Source organism: Pantherophis guttatus, chromosome 6 (assembly GCF_059756535.1).
Source record: "Pantherophis guttatus breed Tessera chromosome 6, ASM5975653v1, whole genome shotgun sequence".
Classification (NCBI taxonomy): Eukaryota; Metazoa; Chordata; class Lepidosauria; order Squamata; family Colubridae; genus Pantherophis; species Pantherophis guttatus.
Window position 1 is genome coordinate 100,829,468 of NC_142068.1, and position 17,698 is coordinate 100,847,165.

At 38.6% G+C, this 17,698-nt stretch overlaps 1 protein-coding gene across 1 annotated transcript in view; it reads left to right on the plus strand.

The window, feature by feature from the left end:
* The window catches only part of SH2D4B (SH2 domain containing 4B), a 173,825-nt gene that overhangs the window by 118,985 nt on the left and 37,142 nt on the right, over nt 1-17,698 (plus strand). The window contains exon 6 of the mRNA XM_087872341.1: nt 1,368-1,495. Within this exon, the coding sequence (XP_087728467.1) occupies nt 1,368-1,495 (128 nt within the window). The remainder of the gene's footprint in view (nt 1-1,367; nt 1,496-17,698) is intronic.

Below are 17,698 nucleotides of genomic sequence, written 5' to 3' on the forward strand. Positions count from 1 at the left end.
AATATGCTTCTCTGTTGCTGAGGTTGTTTAATGAAGAGTCACCAGAAATTAGAGCAGGTCTCTCACTTCAGTTGTGTTTTGTTTTTAGTGTCAGGACTCACAATTGTCACCATTTACTCTTATAAAGCAAATAGGGAGTTCCTCTTTGTAGCGTCAGCTTTGGAAGCCATATTAGCACCAGAAGCTTCCATGCTGCCAATTCCATGCACCTGGAAAAGTAGGAGGGGGGATTTAGGAGAGTGAATGTAGTTAGACATAGTAGCATTCTTCCCTTGGGTCAAGGTCATGGTGTTTCTGCATCTAGAGGAGGAATGGTTGCAGGGATGGCTCAAGTGGGGATGGATGATGATTGGACCGTGTGACAGACTGATGGGCGAAGAGGCTGGATTTGGGGTTTCGATTTACTGAGGGAAAACCCAGAACTCTCAGATTCGGGTTTTCCCAGATATGCCAGTACACCTACTCAAATAAAATGGAACTTTGAGAAATGCCTGCCTCAGAGTTTTTACTTGGAGTTGGGGACTTTCTGGAATGCTGACATGTAGGAACTTTGCAGGAACTTTCTTTCTCCAGTAGGGAGAAAAAGAAAGAAAGAAAGAAAGAAAGAAAGAAAGAAAGGAAGGAAGGAAGGAAGGAAGGAAGGAAGGAAGGAAGGAAGGAAGGAGGGCTTCAGGGAGGGAGGAAGATGGAAGGAAGGGGGGGCTGGCAGGAGGAAGACAGAAAGGAAGGATGGAAGGAAGGAAGGAGGGAGGGAGGAAGGAAGGAAGGAGAAAGAGAGAGAGAGAGAGAAAGAGAAAGAGAAAGAGAAAGCTCTAATATATTTTATGAACTGTAACTGCCCCAGAATCATTGACTGAGATGGGCAATCATAGAAATTGAACAAACAAATAAATACCAGATGCAAAATTGCTACCCACTGCTCTTCGAAAGAGTTTTCCTTTCAGATGCTGTTGCTTTTTATTATTTTCCCTATCGCCCATCGGGCAAGACCTCCTTGTCACTATGAATCCATCCTTCAACCTCCTCCTTACCAGGACTTTAATAGGTGCCAGTCAGCCCTCGTGTTTCAAAAGCCCCAGGATGAGAAGAATAGCGAAATTGACTTATTCAAAATGCTGAAAAGGCTTTCTCTAGGTGACCTTGCCACTCCTGACTTGTATCGTGTCTAGATTTAATACCCAATTACAGCTTCACTTTGCTTACGGAAGGTGCAAAATATTATTGTCACCTTCTGTGAACAGAATGAAAAATGGCTCAGCTAGCTTCTTTTTCAAGTCCCTCTTATTTTGTAACTACAATGCAGTTTCTTCCTAATGCAGCTCCTCCCTGCATGGCCTTAACCTCTATTTCTTTTTAATTTAACACAGCAAAGCATGGGAGTGGCCCCAGAGGCCTTTGTCCAGAGAAGTCATCATTCAGTGGTTCAAAGAGGAACAGATTCCACGGCGGGCCGGCTTGGAAAGAAACTCCAATGCTATCGCTCCTTGGTTCCATGGTAAACAAATAATCTTTATTAGCATTCTGAAGTTTGAAGGTCCTTCACCCATCTGTTCTCTGGGTGATGGTGAATTTCTAGACATGCTTTTTCCATGAAAGGTTAATGGCTTTGAAATGTGTCCAGCACATGTTTATAAGCAGAACTACATTTTTTTAATTTTCTTTTTTAAAAGATAATATGAAGCTGATATATCTCCAAAGGGTATACCTCAGCTTCACACACACAATATTTATTAGTTGGAGTAACCTAGTAGCTAATGGTGACCAACATGGTGACCTAGAGATGAAGATGCTCACCTCCAACTCAGAAGGTTGAGAGTGCAATCCTAGGCAGTGGCAGATGTTTCTCTATCAGGGTGCAAAGAGAAAATATTTGCTGTGAACTCTGCATAGGTATCAGGAAGTAAATGCTCAGCTCCATTTAGTCATCCTGACTCTACCCTGGTAAAAGGGATTACAGTCTTTATTATCTTTGCACAAAGTGACCAAATAACTTTATTCTCCAAGTGGTTTACAGTATGAAACAATAAACTACAGTTTATAAATACAGTAGCGTATGTTGTCCAGGATAAAAATTGGCACTCAGATATAAAACTGGATAATCAGGAACATATATTCATAGTGGCACAGAATGCTCAAATACATTTAACTAAAAAGAGAGAAAGGGGTTCATAATACTTTGAAGAAGAAAAAACACAACCCTGACCCTTTCAGGTATTTAAACACTCTTAAAAGCTTTTTCTAAGTAACAACTCTGTTCATAATTTGCATCTCACCAGAGCAGAACTAGAGAATTTGTGGTGGCTGTTTTTAATACCAGGCATTTAAAAATAAATGACTTGGAGCAAATGTAATTGCATAGATGTGGGGGGGTGGGGAAGAAAGAGCGGGAGGAAGGGAAGGATCTTGGAGAGGAACAGATCACATCCGATAAAAAATATAATGTGTAAAAGAGGGGAGGATATTCTGAACTAGGTACCACTGCCAGAAAATATCTTTTCTGATAGACTTCAATTTCTGGAACAGAGAGTTTCAAACTTAGTCTGCAGAGTTAGAAGGAAAGTGATATTTCAGCATATCAAGCTACCTGAAAGACATTTTCAATATTATTTCAGTAACAGTAACAGAGTTGGCAGGGACCTTGGAGGTCATCTAATCCAACCCCCTGCTCATTCAGAAGACCTATACTATTTCTGACAAATGGCTGTCCAGTCTCTTATTAAAAGCCTCCGGTGATGGAACACCCATAACTTCCTTTTTTAAAAAAGTTTTTTATTTTTTAAAACAAACAAACATTTAATACATCAGTCATTCCTTCCGTGTGACATCTCGGTGTTGTCTCCAATCGTTCTTCTTTTTGTTATTTCTTCTGTCTTCATTCTCATCGGATCAATTACAACAATTCATCAGTAACAAAATATTCTGATTATGGTATTTTTATATATAACTATTAATTTACTTATTTGTATCTCTTTTCTAACCAATAGTAAAATTGATTCCATATCTTAAAGTATTCTGAATCTTCTCTTTCTTTAATCATCAAAGTCAATCTATTCATTTCTGCACAATCTAAAAATTTTTTTATTACTTTGCCTTCCATAGATATTCTCTCTGCTTTCCAGTGTTGTGCATAAACAATCCTTGCAGCCGTTATTACATGTATAATCAAATAGATATTTTCTTTGCTAATTTTTTCTGGCAGGATACCCAATAGGAACAGTTCTGGTTTTAAATCAATACGTTGTTGTATCATTTCTTCCAGCCATATCTTAATTGTATTACAATAATTTTTTGCTTCTGGACATGTCCACCACATATGGTAATAAGAACCTGGTTACTGGTGACATTTCCAACATTTAGCTGACTTATCTTTAAATATTTTTGCCAGTTTCTCAGGGGGCATATGCCATCTATAAAACATTTTATATTGATTTTCCTTATATGCAGTGGACATTGTTCATTTATAATTCTTTTCCTATAGCTGTTGCCATTTATCTAGATCTATTGAATGTCCAAAATTCTTTGCCCAGGCTATCATTGTTTCCTTTACCTGCTCCTCCTCCAGTTCAATGCCTAGTAAAAAAATTATAGATCTTTTTAATTAATTCATCCACTGTTCCCATGAGTATCCCATCCAACTCTGTTTTTTCTAAGTGAAAACCATATAATTTAGCATCTTTTTCATATCTTGTTTGTATCTGCATGTACATATACCAATCCATCTCAATCCCCTGTTCTTCCAGCTCTCATTTCCCTTTCAAATCCCCCTTATCTGTTAGTAAGTCCTTATATCTAACAATATTTCCAACATTAAAAACATTTGGGTGTATCAAAGCTTCCAGAGCACCCATAACTTCCAAAGGCAACTTCTGTTCCACTAGTTGATTGTCCTCACTGTTAGGAAGTTTCTCCTTAGTTCTGGGTTGCTTCTCTCCTTGATTAGTTTCCATCTGTTGCTTCCTGTCCTACCTTCAGGTGCTTTGGTAAATAAGTTGGCCTCCTCTTCCATGTGGCAGTTCTTTAAGTATTGAAACACTGCTATCATGTCAACCCTGGTCCTTCTTTTTACTAGACTACATACCCAGTTCCTCCAATCAATCATTCTCATCTCACTGTTGTCTTGAATTACTACTAAGGTTGTAATGATAAGCAGGATCATCCTTCGCTGAATTGGAGAAATCAGAATGTTGGATACAAAATATGTTATCACAAATTCATTCAGAATCGTTGATACTTGTTAAAAATTAGGGTGAATGTACAAACAGTTCTAGTGTTGATGTGAGGGGGATGTTTGTATTTTTGTGTATCTATGATGCCATGTTGACTTGCAGGGAATGTTAGAAAGAGGAATATGGACTTGAATATTAATGGATCAAAGACCGAAAGAGTTGGGTTGGATAGGGAGCGTGCAGCGAATAGTTGCAAGTCATATATAAATGAAGAATGGTTGCAAGTATTGGGTATGTCTAATCTAGTGAAAAAAAGGATTAGGGGTCACAACCTTTGAGGGGCTGCCACAAAGAAGAGGGGGTCAAATTATTTTCCAAAGCACCAGAAGGCAAGACAAGAAACAATGGATGGAAACTAATCAAGGAAAGAAGCAACCTGGAATTAACTTCCTAACAGTGAGGACAATTAACCAGTGGAACAGTTTGCCTCCAGACATTGTGGTGCTCCATCACTGGAGGCCTTTAAGAAGAGACATAACAGCTGTTTGTCTGGAATGGCAATGGGGTCTCCTGCTTGATCAGGGAGTTGGACTAGAAGACCTCCAAGGTCCCTTCCAATTCTGTTATAGAATAGAATTCTTTATTGGTCAAGTATGATTGGATACACAAGGAATTTGTCTCTGGTGCATATGCTCCAGACAAGCAATGAGTGATACATTAATAAATAAATCATTGTTCTGTTATTCTGACAATAGCCCCTGTATCAAGTAGATTTATTTGTTTTCCACAGTAGAAAATTTTCTAATGAATAGAAATTGTTAATATGTACAAATGCCAGCAGAAAGACAGTAGGCAGTAACTAGTCTATAGCAAGGGATAAATCTTTGTTGAAGAAGACTGAACTAATTGAGCCTAAACTGGACTTAAGGGTTGGGACTGCCAAGAGAAACATCAGAATAAGTTGGATGCCATGAGAATGAGTTATTTAATAAATATATATGGTACATCAAGAAGAGCTTTATTTAAGTTTCTGTTTATGACCATTTTTCCTCCTTCTGCTTCATGGGGTATTTAGTCATGTTGGCTAATGTAACCTTAAATTTAACCTTCCTGTTTGTGACAACCCATGAGATTTGTCAAAGTTGCTGAAAGGATGACATATGGAATGCTTGACATATGGAATAAGACTGCATAGCATGCCTAGACCAATTCTGGAACAATTCTGGAAGGAACATCAAAGTGGGAAGGAGGGAACTTTCAGGAAGTTTCTGAAAACAACAACAACAATAACAATTGCTTGATTGAATTGAATGGAATGGAGTAGCTGTTATGGCGAAGTGTCCTCAAGATGAAATCAACTCCCCATGTCTACATGAGTACAAGCATGTCAAGTATTTGGAAGCCATTGGCACGTGTGTCATATAGACACCAGTGGAGGCAGAGAGTGTCTCCACCCCTATGTGGAAAGGAAGGGCTTACCTTGAGTATAAAACCCCCTCCAACCTTTTCCACCTTGCTCTCTCCATCTCTCTCTTTTCGTGTTTGTTCCTCATGAGACTTGGTCTCTGATCAGGGTAGTCACACACACTGTTTGCCCCCTATCCTATAATGAATACTGAGACAGCCTTTGTACATAGTTAATATGCTTTATTATATGAATAAATACATTTAAGACATTTATTCATGCATCTGCCTCTGGACTCTTCTATGCTCCTGGGTGTTTCTACGATCCCAATTCCACAAGGCAATACAGGAAAATATATGTAGCTCAGGGTTAACATAAGGAGTCCTTGTTTCTCTCTGAGCTCAGTTTTTTCTTGTACACATTTCATTACCAAATTAGGTAACATCACTGCTAATGAAACATCTGCAAGAAAACAACCAAACACAGACAGCACCAAGGATTCACTCATGAATACAACCATCAGTTTTCTTCTGAACAATATGGAAATGGTTTACCATTGTTGTCTTCTAGATTGTGTCTCAATTTCTGAGTTCGGCCTAAAGCCCTGGACTTCCTTGGTGGTGTTCTACCAGTCAAATATTAATAAGGTCTCATTCGGCTTTACTTTTCCAGGGTCAGTTAAGCTTGGTGAAAGGCCACATAGCTAGTCAATTAGGACCAAATTTGAAAGTTCAACACACACTCACAGTCATTGTCTGCCTTGTTGTATGGCAATTGGATATCTTCCAGTAATGCTAAAATTTTGGGAAGTCCATAATCTAGTTCATAAAACTAGAGAACCAGCTTGGTCTAGGGGTTAAGGCACCAGGCTAGAAAGTGAGAGATCGTGAGTTCAAGCTCTGCCTTAGCCATGAAAACCTGTTGCGCCCGACAACACAAACTTCCACGGGAGGTACACATAAGATTTGTGAGAAGAAAGGTGAGAGATATTGTTTATAAAATAACAAAGGATGAACCTATGCTTTACAAGAATAAAGAAATAGTAACTCTGAAACAAATTCCTAAGAGAATAAGAGACTTGCGAAAAGACTACTGGTTCCTGGCCACGTTGCTAAACAGGAGATATATACCTTTTAAATGGACGATACCTGAGGGAATGTTGGTAACGTGGCAGGGAAGGAAAATAAAGGTGGATTCGCAGAGTAAGGCAAAAGAACTATACGATCAAATGATGGCCAGTGAGATAACAAATGGCAGCAGAGAGGAGAGAGGAAGAAGCATTAAAGGAAATCAGAGTCAGGAACGTGAAAGAACCTCACCACAGGGAGGGAAAGAGGAGGAAGGAGAGACTCAGGAGGAAGGAGGAGTACAAACAAGAGGCAAAAAAAAAGGAATTAGAAGAAGCAAAGAAGAAACAACAGGAAAGTCAGTAAGACATGGAAAGAACTCTAAAAATTCTATCAGTAAACGTAAATGGCCTCAACTCACCATCTAAACGACACCAAATTTTCAAAAAGATTCTGAAACAAAAGTCCGATATAGTATGTCTCCAGGAGGTACACATAAGAAAACAAGATATAAATTACATACAATATAAGAAATTAGGAATAACATATGCATCACTGGCAGAAGAAAAAAAAAGAGGAGTAGTGGTATATATTAAGGAAGGGATAGATAGTAATATAAGATATACAGACACTAAAGGTAGAATTGTGATGGTAGAGTTAAAACTTGACTTCAAAAATATATTGTTGGTAGCGATATATGCACCAAATAGCAAACAATTAGAATTTTACAAAAAAGTACATGAGAAAATCATAGAGCAAAAAATGGAAAATGTATGTTTAATTGGAGATTTTAATGCCATTTCGGATGTTAAAAAAGATTATAAATCTGACCAGCAAAATAAAAGTAGGAAAAATATATTACCTAGAACTTTTACAGAAATGGTGGAAGAGTTAAACATGATAGATAGCTGGAGGTTTTATAACCCCGAAATCAAGAATTTCACATACTACTCGAATCCACATAAGTCCTGGTCCAGGTTAGACATGGCATGGGTATCTGGTATGTTAATGAGAGAGATAGAAACTGTAGAAATCTTATCAAACGATTGGGCAGATCATAACCCATTAATGATGATTTGGAGGGGGCACCAAAGAAAGAAAAATAGATGGACAATGAATTTACAGGTAATGAAAGAGAAAGAATATAAGAAATATATAGAAAAGGAACTAGAATTGTTCTATAAGGAAAACACAAAACAACACACCTCCCTACAAAATTTATGGGACACCACTAAGGCGTATGTAAGGGGCCTTACAATAGCGTACAATGCAAAAAGGAGAAAGGAGAGAGAAAAAGAATATAATAAAATACGGGAGGAAATTCAAAATTGGGAATATAAATTGCAAGGGAATCCAGGTGATGAAGAAATAAGGATGAAGTGGATAGCGGCAAAACATAAGCTCAATATATTAGAACAAGGGAAATACGCACTAAATTTGAAATATATAAGGCAGAATCACTTTGAGCACGCAAACAAACCAGGGAGGTGGTTGGCGTATAGGTTAAGGAAGGAAAGGGAAAAAAGAATAATCCAGAAACTACAAGATGATGAGGGGAAGATCCAACAAAGCATAGAGAAAAAGAAGGAAATAATACTTCAATACTATCAGAGGCTGTATGGGAAGGACACAGCAACAACAGAGGAAATTGAACAGTACTTAAAAGGAGAGGGGGTACAAATATTAACAGAGGAGGAAAAAGAATTACTAAACAGGGAGATCACGATGGGTGAATTAAAAGAAGCATTGAAGAGACAGAAAAATAATAAAACACCGGGGACTGATGGCTTACCAATAGAATTTTACAAAACATTCGGAGAATTATTAAACGGAATATTATTAGAAGTATATAATGAAGCCCTGTCGGAGGCAAAACTACCAAACACATGGAAAGAAGCGTATATCTCCCTAATACCAAAAGAAGGGGCAGATGCCACATTGATAAAAAATTACAGGCCAATTTCTTTGTTGAACACAGATTATAAGATTCTAATGAATATAATTGCCAATAGAATGAAAAAAATATTACAAAACAAAATACATCAAGACCAAAACGGTTTTCTGCCCACAAGACAAATAAAAAATAATTTAAGAATGGTAATGGATGTCTTAGAGTATTATGAAGTGCATTCAGAGAGACAGATAGCCCTGATCTTTCTGGATGCACAAAAAGCGTTTGACCAAGTAAACTGGCAATTCATGAAACATCAAATTAAAAGTATGAATTTCGGCGACAAATTTATAAAAATGATATCATCAATATACCAGGATCAGAAAGCATGTATATTAGTAAACGGGGATCCAACGGGATTTTTTGGAATAAATAAAGGAGTAAGGCAAGGATGTCCGCTATCCCCCTTGCTTTTTATTTTAACGTTAGAAAATCTATTAATTAGAATTAGGGCAAACAAAGAGATACAAGGGCTAAAGATTAAGAAAGAGGAGTACAAGGTCCAAGCCTTTGCGGACGACCTTGTCTTTTTTGCAGAAGACCCAATAGAAACGACCCCCAAGTTAATAAAAGAAATTGAAAAATTTGGAAGAGTAGCAGGACTAAAAATCAATAAAGAAAAAACAAATATGATAACAAAAAACATGACAGCAAAGCAAGTAGAGCAATTAGTAAAGGTTTCACAATTACAGGCAACTAAGAAGGTGAAATACTTGGGGATCCATTTGACAGCTAGAACTGTAACAATAAAACAAGATAATTACGAACCCTTGGTCCAGAAAATTAAAGAAGATTTAGATAAATGGGGGAAACTAAAGTTGTCCCTTCTGGGGAGGTAGTAGTAGTAAAATCTAACATACTTCCAAGACTCCTTTATTTATTCCAAACGATCCCAATAAAATTGGATAAGAAATTTTTTGATAATTTGGATAAAATAACCTCAAAATTCGTATGGGAGGGGAAAAAATCGAGAATAAAATTAAACATACTACAAGACGATAAAATTAGGGGTGGTTTCGGTTTTCCAGCGTGGCAAAAATATTACAGGGCTGCCAGTTTACTTTGGATCAAGGAATGGATAACTTTGGAGAATCAAAGATTGTTAAAGCTCGAAGGACATGACCTAATCTTCATTAGGTGGCATGCCTTTATTTGGAACTCTGGAAACAAATCATATAAACATTTCAACAATCATACCATTAGGAAATCTTTAATTAGTACATGGCAACAAATTCAAAGTAAGCATTATATGAAAATCCCCGGTTGGTTGTCAACAATAGAAGCAATTACCCACCCAAATACACTATCAGAACAAAAAATATTACGATATAGAGAAATATTAGATACACAGGGCAAATTAAAAACTAGGGAAGAATTAAAAGAACAAGGAATAGCAATAGACTGGTGGCCCTATTCACAAATAAAGATAAGATATAGGAAGGATCAGGAGGAGGGGGGAATAGATTTGAAACAAAACAGGTTGGATAAATTATTAGAATCTAAAGAAGGGAAATTAATTTCAAAAATCTACAAATATTTACTCGAATATGATTTGGCAGAAGAATTAGTGAAAGGGCAGATGATAGCATGGGCGAGAAACATCGGGCACAGCCTACAGCTAGAAGACTGGGAAAGAGTTTGGGAAACTAATTACAGCATGACAAAATCGGTGGCCTACAAAGAAAATCATTATAAGATGTGGTATCGATGGCACCTGGCCCCCGCAAGACTTGCGAAAATGTACCCAAATGTAGATCCGACCTGTTGGAAATGCAGAAAAACACAGGGAACCTTTTACCATGCTTGGTGGCTTTGCCCCGTCATTAAGAAATACTGGAACAAGGTAAGGATATGGATAAGAGAAATTACAGATTGTGAAATTGAATTAGAACCTGAGATTTTCCTATTGGGCATGATCAAAAAGAACATCCGAAATGACATAAAATACCTAATACTTCATATAATCACAGCGGCAAGATTAATATTAGCACAATTCTGGAAAAGCGATCGATTGCCAACAGATCAGGAATTAATACAAAAAATATATACATGCGCAGAGATGGATAGACTAACCTTAGAGTTACAGGATAAGGAAGACTCTAAATATTATGAAACATGGAATAGATGGTACCAATGGATAAACCAGAGGAAAGGAAATGGCTAGAGATGAAATTTAGAAGAAATCAATATAACAAAAAACAGCACTGTCAGAGGTATAGAATATGGAATACTTTATTGTATGTTTATATATATGTACATATAATATATATATTTATATAGAATAATGGAAATTAGTTAATAGGTGACGTTTATGTACTGTATATGTAAATTTGTCTCTCAATTGTGAGAAACTTGTACGTGTTTTTTTTTAAATGTTCTTTCTTTTAAACAATAAAGTTTATATTGAAAAAAAAAAAGAAAAGAAAACCTGTTGCGTGACTTTGGGCCAATCACCAGTAGATGGTGAATTCTAGACCTGCCTTAGCTATGAAAGCCAGCTGACTTTGGGCCAGTCACTCTCTCTCAGCCCAATTCATCTCACAGGGTTGTTGTTGTGGGCAAAATAGACAGAAGGTGTGTTGATATGTTTCCTGCCTTGAGTTATTTGTAAATATAAAAATGGTGGGATACAGAAAGAAAGAAAGAAAGAAAGAGAGAGAGAGAGAGAGAGAGAGAGAGAGAGAATTCTTTCTGCAAATAACTATGGCTACTTTCAAGATTCCCTCTTCAATAATATATAAAAATGTAATTTCCTAGATTGATTTCCCCTCCTCTTTATTCACAAATACTTTCATTCTTCCAGCAGTGCATTGCTTCATTCTAATTCTGAATAATTGTTTACGTCTGTTCAACATTCTGAATGGTCTGTTATTCTAGAGTTGTAGTTGATCAAAAGGGAATCAAGACATTATCAGCCAACTTGATAAATGTTTCAGAGGTGCACCCTCCCAAAGGAAGCAAGCAGAATATCCAAGTAAGGTAACATGAGCTGTGACGTATGGCAAGGAGAAAGGAAGGGAAATATATATAAAATACCAGCATTGCTATTACGGTGAAATGAGAAACCTAGAATTCTGAATTATTCATACTAATGATTTAATTGCTAATGTGAAGATAGGTTTTGTTAACCTCCTACAATATGCCAAACATCCTCGGTTTGTGTTTAACTCAGACTCAGGTGTTTATGTACTAAGATCAAGGATGAAGTTGCTTCTTGTGATTCAAAAAGGAAAAGAAAAGAATGATGGCATTAGGATAGATGTAGAGAGGGGTTGACATACACATATTCAAAGGTTTATGAATTAAAGCATAATTTTGGCTTTGGGTACCATTCCCTGACTTCAAGATGAGTTTCCAATTCAGTGTAAGCTTTTCATCTAACAATGAGGAGCAGCATGGAAGCTGGTAACATCATCAGTGCTAGCAAATGTTTTATTACCCTAACATAGTTAGGGTAATGAAACATTTTCAAGAAAACAAGCAAGTTCAGAAAGCACCATGGACCCCTCAGATGTTTCTCTCCTCAGGAGCAAAGAAAAAAATGTCTGCTGTGAACTTCATGTAGGAGTTAGGAAGGGCATCCAGCCAGTAAATACTCAATTCCATCCAGTTGCTCTGACCCTATGCCGAATTAAGGGATTACACGGTCATAGAAAGGAAGGTTTTTTTTATTATAGTTAAAGTAATACTACACTCATTAGCCAAATGGGACCTTAAAAATGTCCATAGTCCTCTATAGAGATGTAGTAGTTTGTATTGGCTACACTTGCTATAAATATTTTTTACAATTAGGAGCATCACAGTGTTTGAATGAAATGATGTTGGTACAAAGACTAAATTAAAGGGTTTTTGTGCAAGTGTTTTAGTGGTCCAGAAATGAATCAAATTCAATGCAGAGATTCGCTCCCAAAGATTTGGGCATCTCAGGCAAATAAGAAGAATTTTTGGAATGTTTATGAACATCCAAATTAGACCCAGTTTGCACAACTCTGATACCAATTAAAAACTGCATGGATCAAGCTTTAACATTGGAGTAGTGAAAAATCCCATGTTACATGATTAAGCTTGGGATTTAATGTGTCCAAGACCCTCTTTTTAATGATAGCTTCTATGGGAGACAGAAGATATTTTCTCTTTGGTCAAGGATTAAAATAATCTTCATTATTTTCACTATTTCTTCATTAAAAAATAGGGGATGAAGTCCAGAAGTTTGACTGTGAAAGAAAGTAAAGTGGATCATTCATCTCAACTTAGGGCTATGGAGTGGTCAGTTTACTTTCTGCTCATTTGTTTACGTATTTATCATTTTTATATACCCCTGCAATCTTATAAAGACTCTTGTCTGCTGAGAAAAAAGAAATTAACCACAGTTCCTGAAGTGATTGTAAAAAGCTTTGTGTGCATTCTTGCAAACCAAATTGGAATTAACAAGAGCTATGATTAGAAGTCAATTGACCCAAAACTACTGAAGTTCTTAGAAGATTTCCAGTAGCAGTTCTTCCTTTGGGAAAAAAACCCCAAGCTGCTGGATGTCATGTAATTGGCTATTAAAATCCTTTATTCCCCAGAGGATGAAAATGTTGGCAAGATCATCTACAGACAGCAGGATGTTTCTGCCTACTTTCTTGGTTGTGTTGCATGTTCTTGAGATGTTCGTGCTTTGCATGAAAAAGATATAAATGCATTTTTTGGTATCTCTAACTAGGTGCTGTGGCTCCGATCCCTGAGCCCATCTTATCGGAGGAAGAAGGCTCCGAACATGAAGGAGAGGAGCCGGCCAGGCCTCCCTCTCCAGGCCCCTCCTCTCTGGCTATGCCTCAGGTGCCTGCCGAGGGAGAGGAGATTGGCCAGGAGCCAGGTGTCTCCGATGACAGCGATGGTGATACGTCATTCCTGGATCCAAGCCAACGAAGGCGAGATAAACGTTTGCAGCAGATGAGGAGGCGTGCCAGGGATTAAGCTGAGTCACTGGACCACACCCCATAGGCTATATAAGAGAGTGTGGTGGCCATTTAGACTCTGTGATGGACAAAGCTAACTTCTGGCTAGTCACTTTGTACAACGCCTGAATCTGCTGAAGGTTTCTGTTTGAGCTGGACTGTTTTTGAAAACTGTGTGTATTTGTCAGTGTTTATCTGGTGGAGGAAAACTCCCTCTTCTTGAAGTAAAGCACTTGGCAGACAGTTATCGTATTGCTGCCAAGTTCCTGATAACAAACCTGGTGTGTGCCAAATAATTCTTTAACCCCCAGCTGGCTGTTTGTGTGTGTGTGGGGACGGGGACAGAACACTAGGTATGGGACAATCTCTAGAATACATGGACCCAGCATCATCTGATTTGGAATGTGATCATTTTTGTTGCTACACTTTTCTTGAAAAACATCCTTCTCGTAGTCCCAAAAAAGCATCTTGGATGAGAAGCGAATGTCTTTAAGGAAAAACAAAGAATGTCCAGTTGCTTTTTGAAAAAGCATCTTTGGGACAACCATGGCATGGATGACTGAGAACCTCCATAGAAACCCTTCCTGTAGGTTGTCCATCTCCTAGTAGAAAGGAAAAGGGAAATGAACAATTAAATTAGAACATTTAAGTCTCCCTATAAGCTTGACATTCTCTCAAGCATTGCCGAGAATTCAACAGGAACATAGAGGGTCTCCAGCAGTGCATGTAATCCTTGATGTAGGACCCTAATTGAGTCCAGAATTACAGTCATAAGTCATGCCTGTCATTATGTAGGTCATCATATGGTGAACCCAATTTTATGGCATTTTCTTTGCAGTAGATGTTAAGCAAACACAGCACTCATGAGTCCAAAATGAGTCCAAAATGTGATCGTGTGGACTCAGAAGGGGTTAGGATATCAAATCCAGGTCATAAGTACCATCTGTTGTGGGGAGGGCCTATCAGAACCTCATATGGTTGCTAAGCAAGGACTTATCTGTATAAATATCACCAGTGCTATAGACACTAAATGTCAGCTTTGGAAGCCATATCAGGCCGGAAGCTCCAATGCTGCCACGTTCTCATGTGTGGGAAAGTAGGAGAGGGGTTGTTAGTAGACATAATAGCATTCTTCCTGACGGTCAAGGTCAGGGCGATCCAGCATCTGGAGAAGGAGTGGTCAGGGGGCTGGATCGGGATGGAACGGACGTTGATTGGAGCATGTGACCAACTGGGTGGAAAAGGGGATGGTTTGGGGAGCTTTGACTTACTGAAGGAAAACCTGGGCTTTTCAGATTCGGGTTTCCCCAGATGTGCCAGTTTGCCTATTCTAGTAAAGAAGTCTTTGGAAGATGCTTGCTTCCGCGTCTTTACTTGGAGTTGGGATTTTTCTGGAATGCTGACACTAAAAAGGTGTGTGCCTGAGCAGTTTAAAGACAGATTTCTTTTTATATGGCATTAAATGTTTAAAGTAAATGTGAAAAAAATAGGATTGAGCAACCTTTTTGCTACTCTACAGTTAATGTCAGTGGAATTTGGCAGCAAAATGTCTGAATTTTGGTGGCAAAATCTTCTGGTGCTGGTGGTTGATTGACTTTTTCTTTTTAAATATTATTGTACATTTGATTATTTCCAAAAATAACATTGCAAATGAAAGTATGAAGTCACTGGGAGGTGACTTCTTGTTCTCACTGATAGAAAACGCTGACGGCTGTTCCCAACATGAAAAATTATAGTCTCCAAAGTTCCTCTAGCACATTGGCAGTTGAATCTACTAGGGATCCTATAATCCATTGATCAAATTACACTCTTTCATAACCATCCATGGCAACGATGTCACTGAAATAGAGAGGGAATTTTCAAAGCTGAAAATCTTGCTAGCAATGAATTGCAGGCATTAAATCCATTTGTATAATAAATGATCTGAATCTAGCATTACACACGTTAATATCCACTTCCTCCAATGTTGGCATTCATTTCATTCATGGTTTTTCTTTCTCATTTGATTTAATTGGAATGCTATGAACATAATAGCAAAATGTTAACCCTACAGGTGACTTTCTTACAAACAGTCTCTCTTTTGACCCACCTTGTGGCTGCACAAATTACAGGGAATATTTTATTGATTCCTGCCTTTAGGCAGCAGCCACTTAAACTGTCAGACTGAAATCTTCCTTGGCAGAGGTGAAATTTCTGAGGTTCCTCAAGGCAACATTATGCTCATGATCTGCCCTCGCTGGAATTGCTTGCAGTTGAAGAATCATACGAGGGAAATGTGTGTGATTATGCTGCACTATAAGGAAGAGTCAGACAGCAAAACTGTTGCTATTCAGGAAACAGTAGGAAGCTGTACTTAACCAACTTGATATTCCAGTGGAGAAGTAACAGGAAACGTTGGTAAATAGAAAGGCTCAAAGACTGCATAGAAAAGCAACAGGGATGATTAGGGGCCTGGGGGCTAAAATATATGAAGAACAGTTGCAAGAATTGGGTACGGCTAATCTAGTGAGAAGAAGGACTATGGGTGACATGATAGCAATTTTCCAATATTTGAGGGACTGCCACAAAGAAGAGGGGGGTCAACCTATTTTCCAAAGCACCTGAAAGCAAGACAAGAAGCAATGGATGGAAACTTTATCAAGGAGAGAAGCTAGAACTAGACCTAGAACTAAGTAGAAATTTCATGATATTAGGAACAATTAATCAGTGGAACGGTTTGCCTCCAGAAGTTGTGGTGTTCCATCACTGGAGACTTTTAAGAAGAGACTGGACAGTCACTTATTTGAAATGGTATAGGGCGGTGATGGCTAACCTTTTTGCCGTCATGTGCCAAAAGCGGGGGGAGCGTGTGTGTGTGACCACACCCATAATTCAATGCCCCCCACGCATGCACACATGACCCCCTGTGCTCCCCCTGCTTTTGGCACGGGACGGCAAAAAGGTTACTGTGGGCCCAGTAGGCCCATTTTTTGCCCTCCCCAGGCTCCAGAGGCTTTCTAGAAGCCTGGGAAAGGCGAAAACAGCCTTCCCCACTCTCCCGGAGGCCCTCTAGAGGCCGGAAATGGCTTGTTTCCCAATGTCCGGTGGGCCCAGAAGGCCCAAAAATCAGCTGGCCAGCGTGCGCATGCGCGCTGGAGCTGAGCTAGTACAACACTCGTGTACCCACAGATATAGCTCCGCATGCAACCTGTGGCACGTGTGCCATAGGTTCGCCATCATGGGTATAGGGTCTCCTGCTTGAGCAGAGCATTGGACTGGAAGACTGCCAAAGTCCCTTCCAACTCTGTTATTCTGTTTCTCTCCCTCTCCCTCTCCCTCTCCCTCTCCCTCTCCCTCCCTCCCTCTCTCTCTCTCTCCCTCTCCCTCTCCTTCTCCCTCCCTCTCCTTCTCCCTCCCTCTAATATACAGAACTCATGAGTTCATTTTTGTAGACAACAGGGATTAGATATGGAGATGAGAATGAGTAACCTCTTCCTGACTTGTAAAAAGTGGAGTTGGTGACCACAGTAGAATTAAGAGTCAGTGCGTAGAATGGTTCTTTAATTCCTCTCTGGACAAGGAGAAGCCTTGAGGTTGCCCACAAGTGCTCCTCACAAGGAGACCACAAGACAGCAGTATCTGGACGGTTTACTGCTCTGGGAGATGAGAAGTCAGGTACCCAGTCTGATTGTTTGTGTCTGAACAATCAATTGTGCACCCCAAATATTCATGATTTCAGAAATGCGTCTAACTTAGCTGTGTATTCATATTTTCCATTTTCTCCATGTTCCCCAGATTGGGCTTTATACTTCTAGAATAAGCAGTTATTTTCAAATTAGCACAAGTACCCAGTTAAACACAGCAGATGAAGTTCTCTGTAAGTGGCTACCTAGAGAAAAGCTGTGAATGGTAAGGGACAGGAATCAGCAACTGAATACCCCATCAATGGTAGTAATATTTGATTTGATTTGATTTTACTAGATTTATATACCACCCTACTCCCGAAGGACTCAGGGCAGTGAACAGCCACAGAATAAAACACATAAATACAAAAAAATTAAAATAGAATAAAAACGAATTAAATAATTTGGCTGAGACAAATTTAAAATACCCAATAATTTAAAAACAAATCAAAATTTACTTTTAAAAGGGGAAAAGATTTAGGCCAGGCCAGCTTGATGAAATAAGAA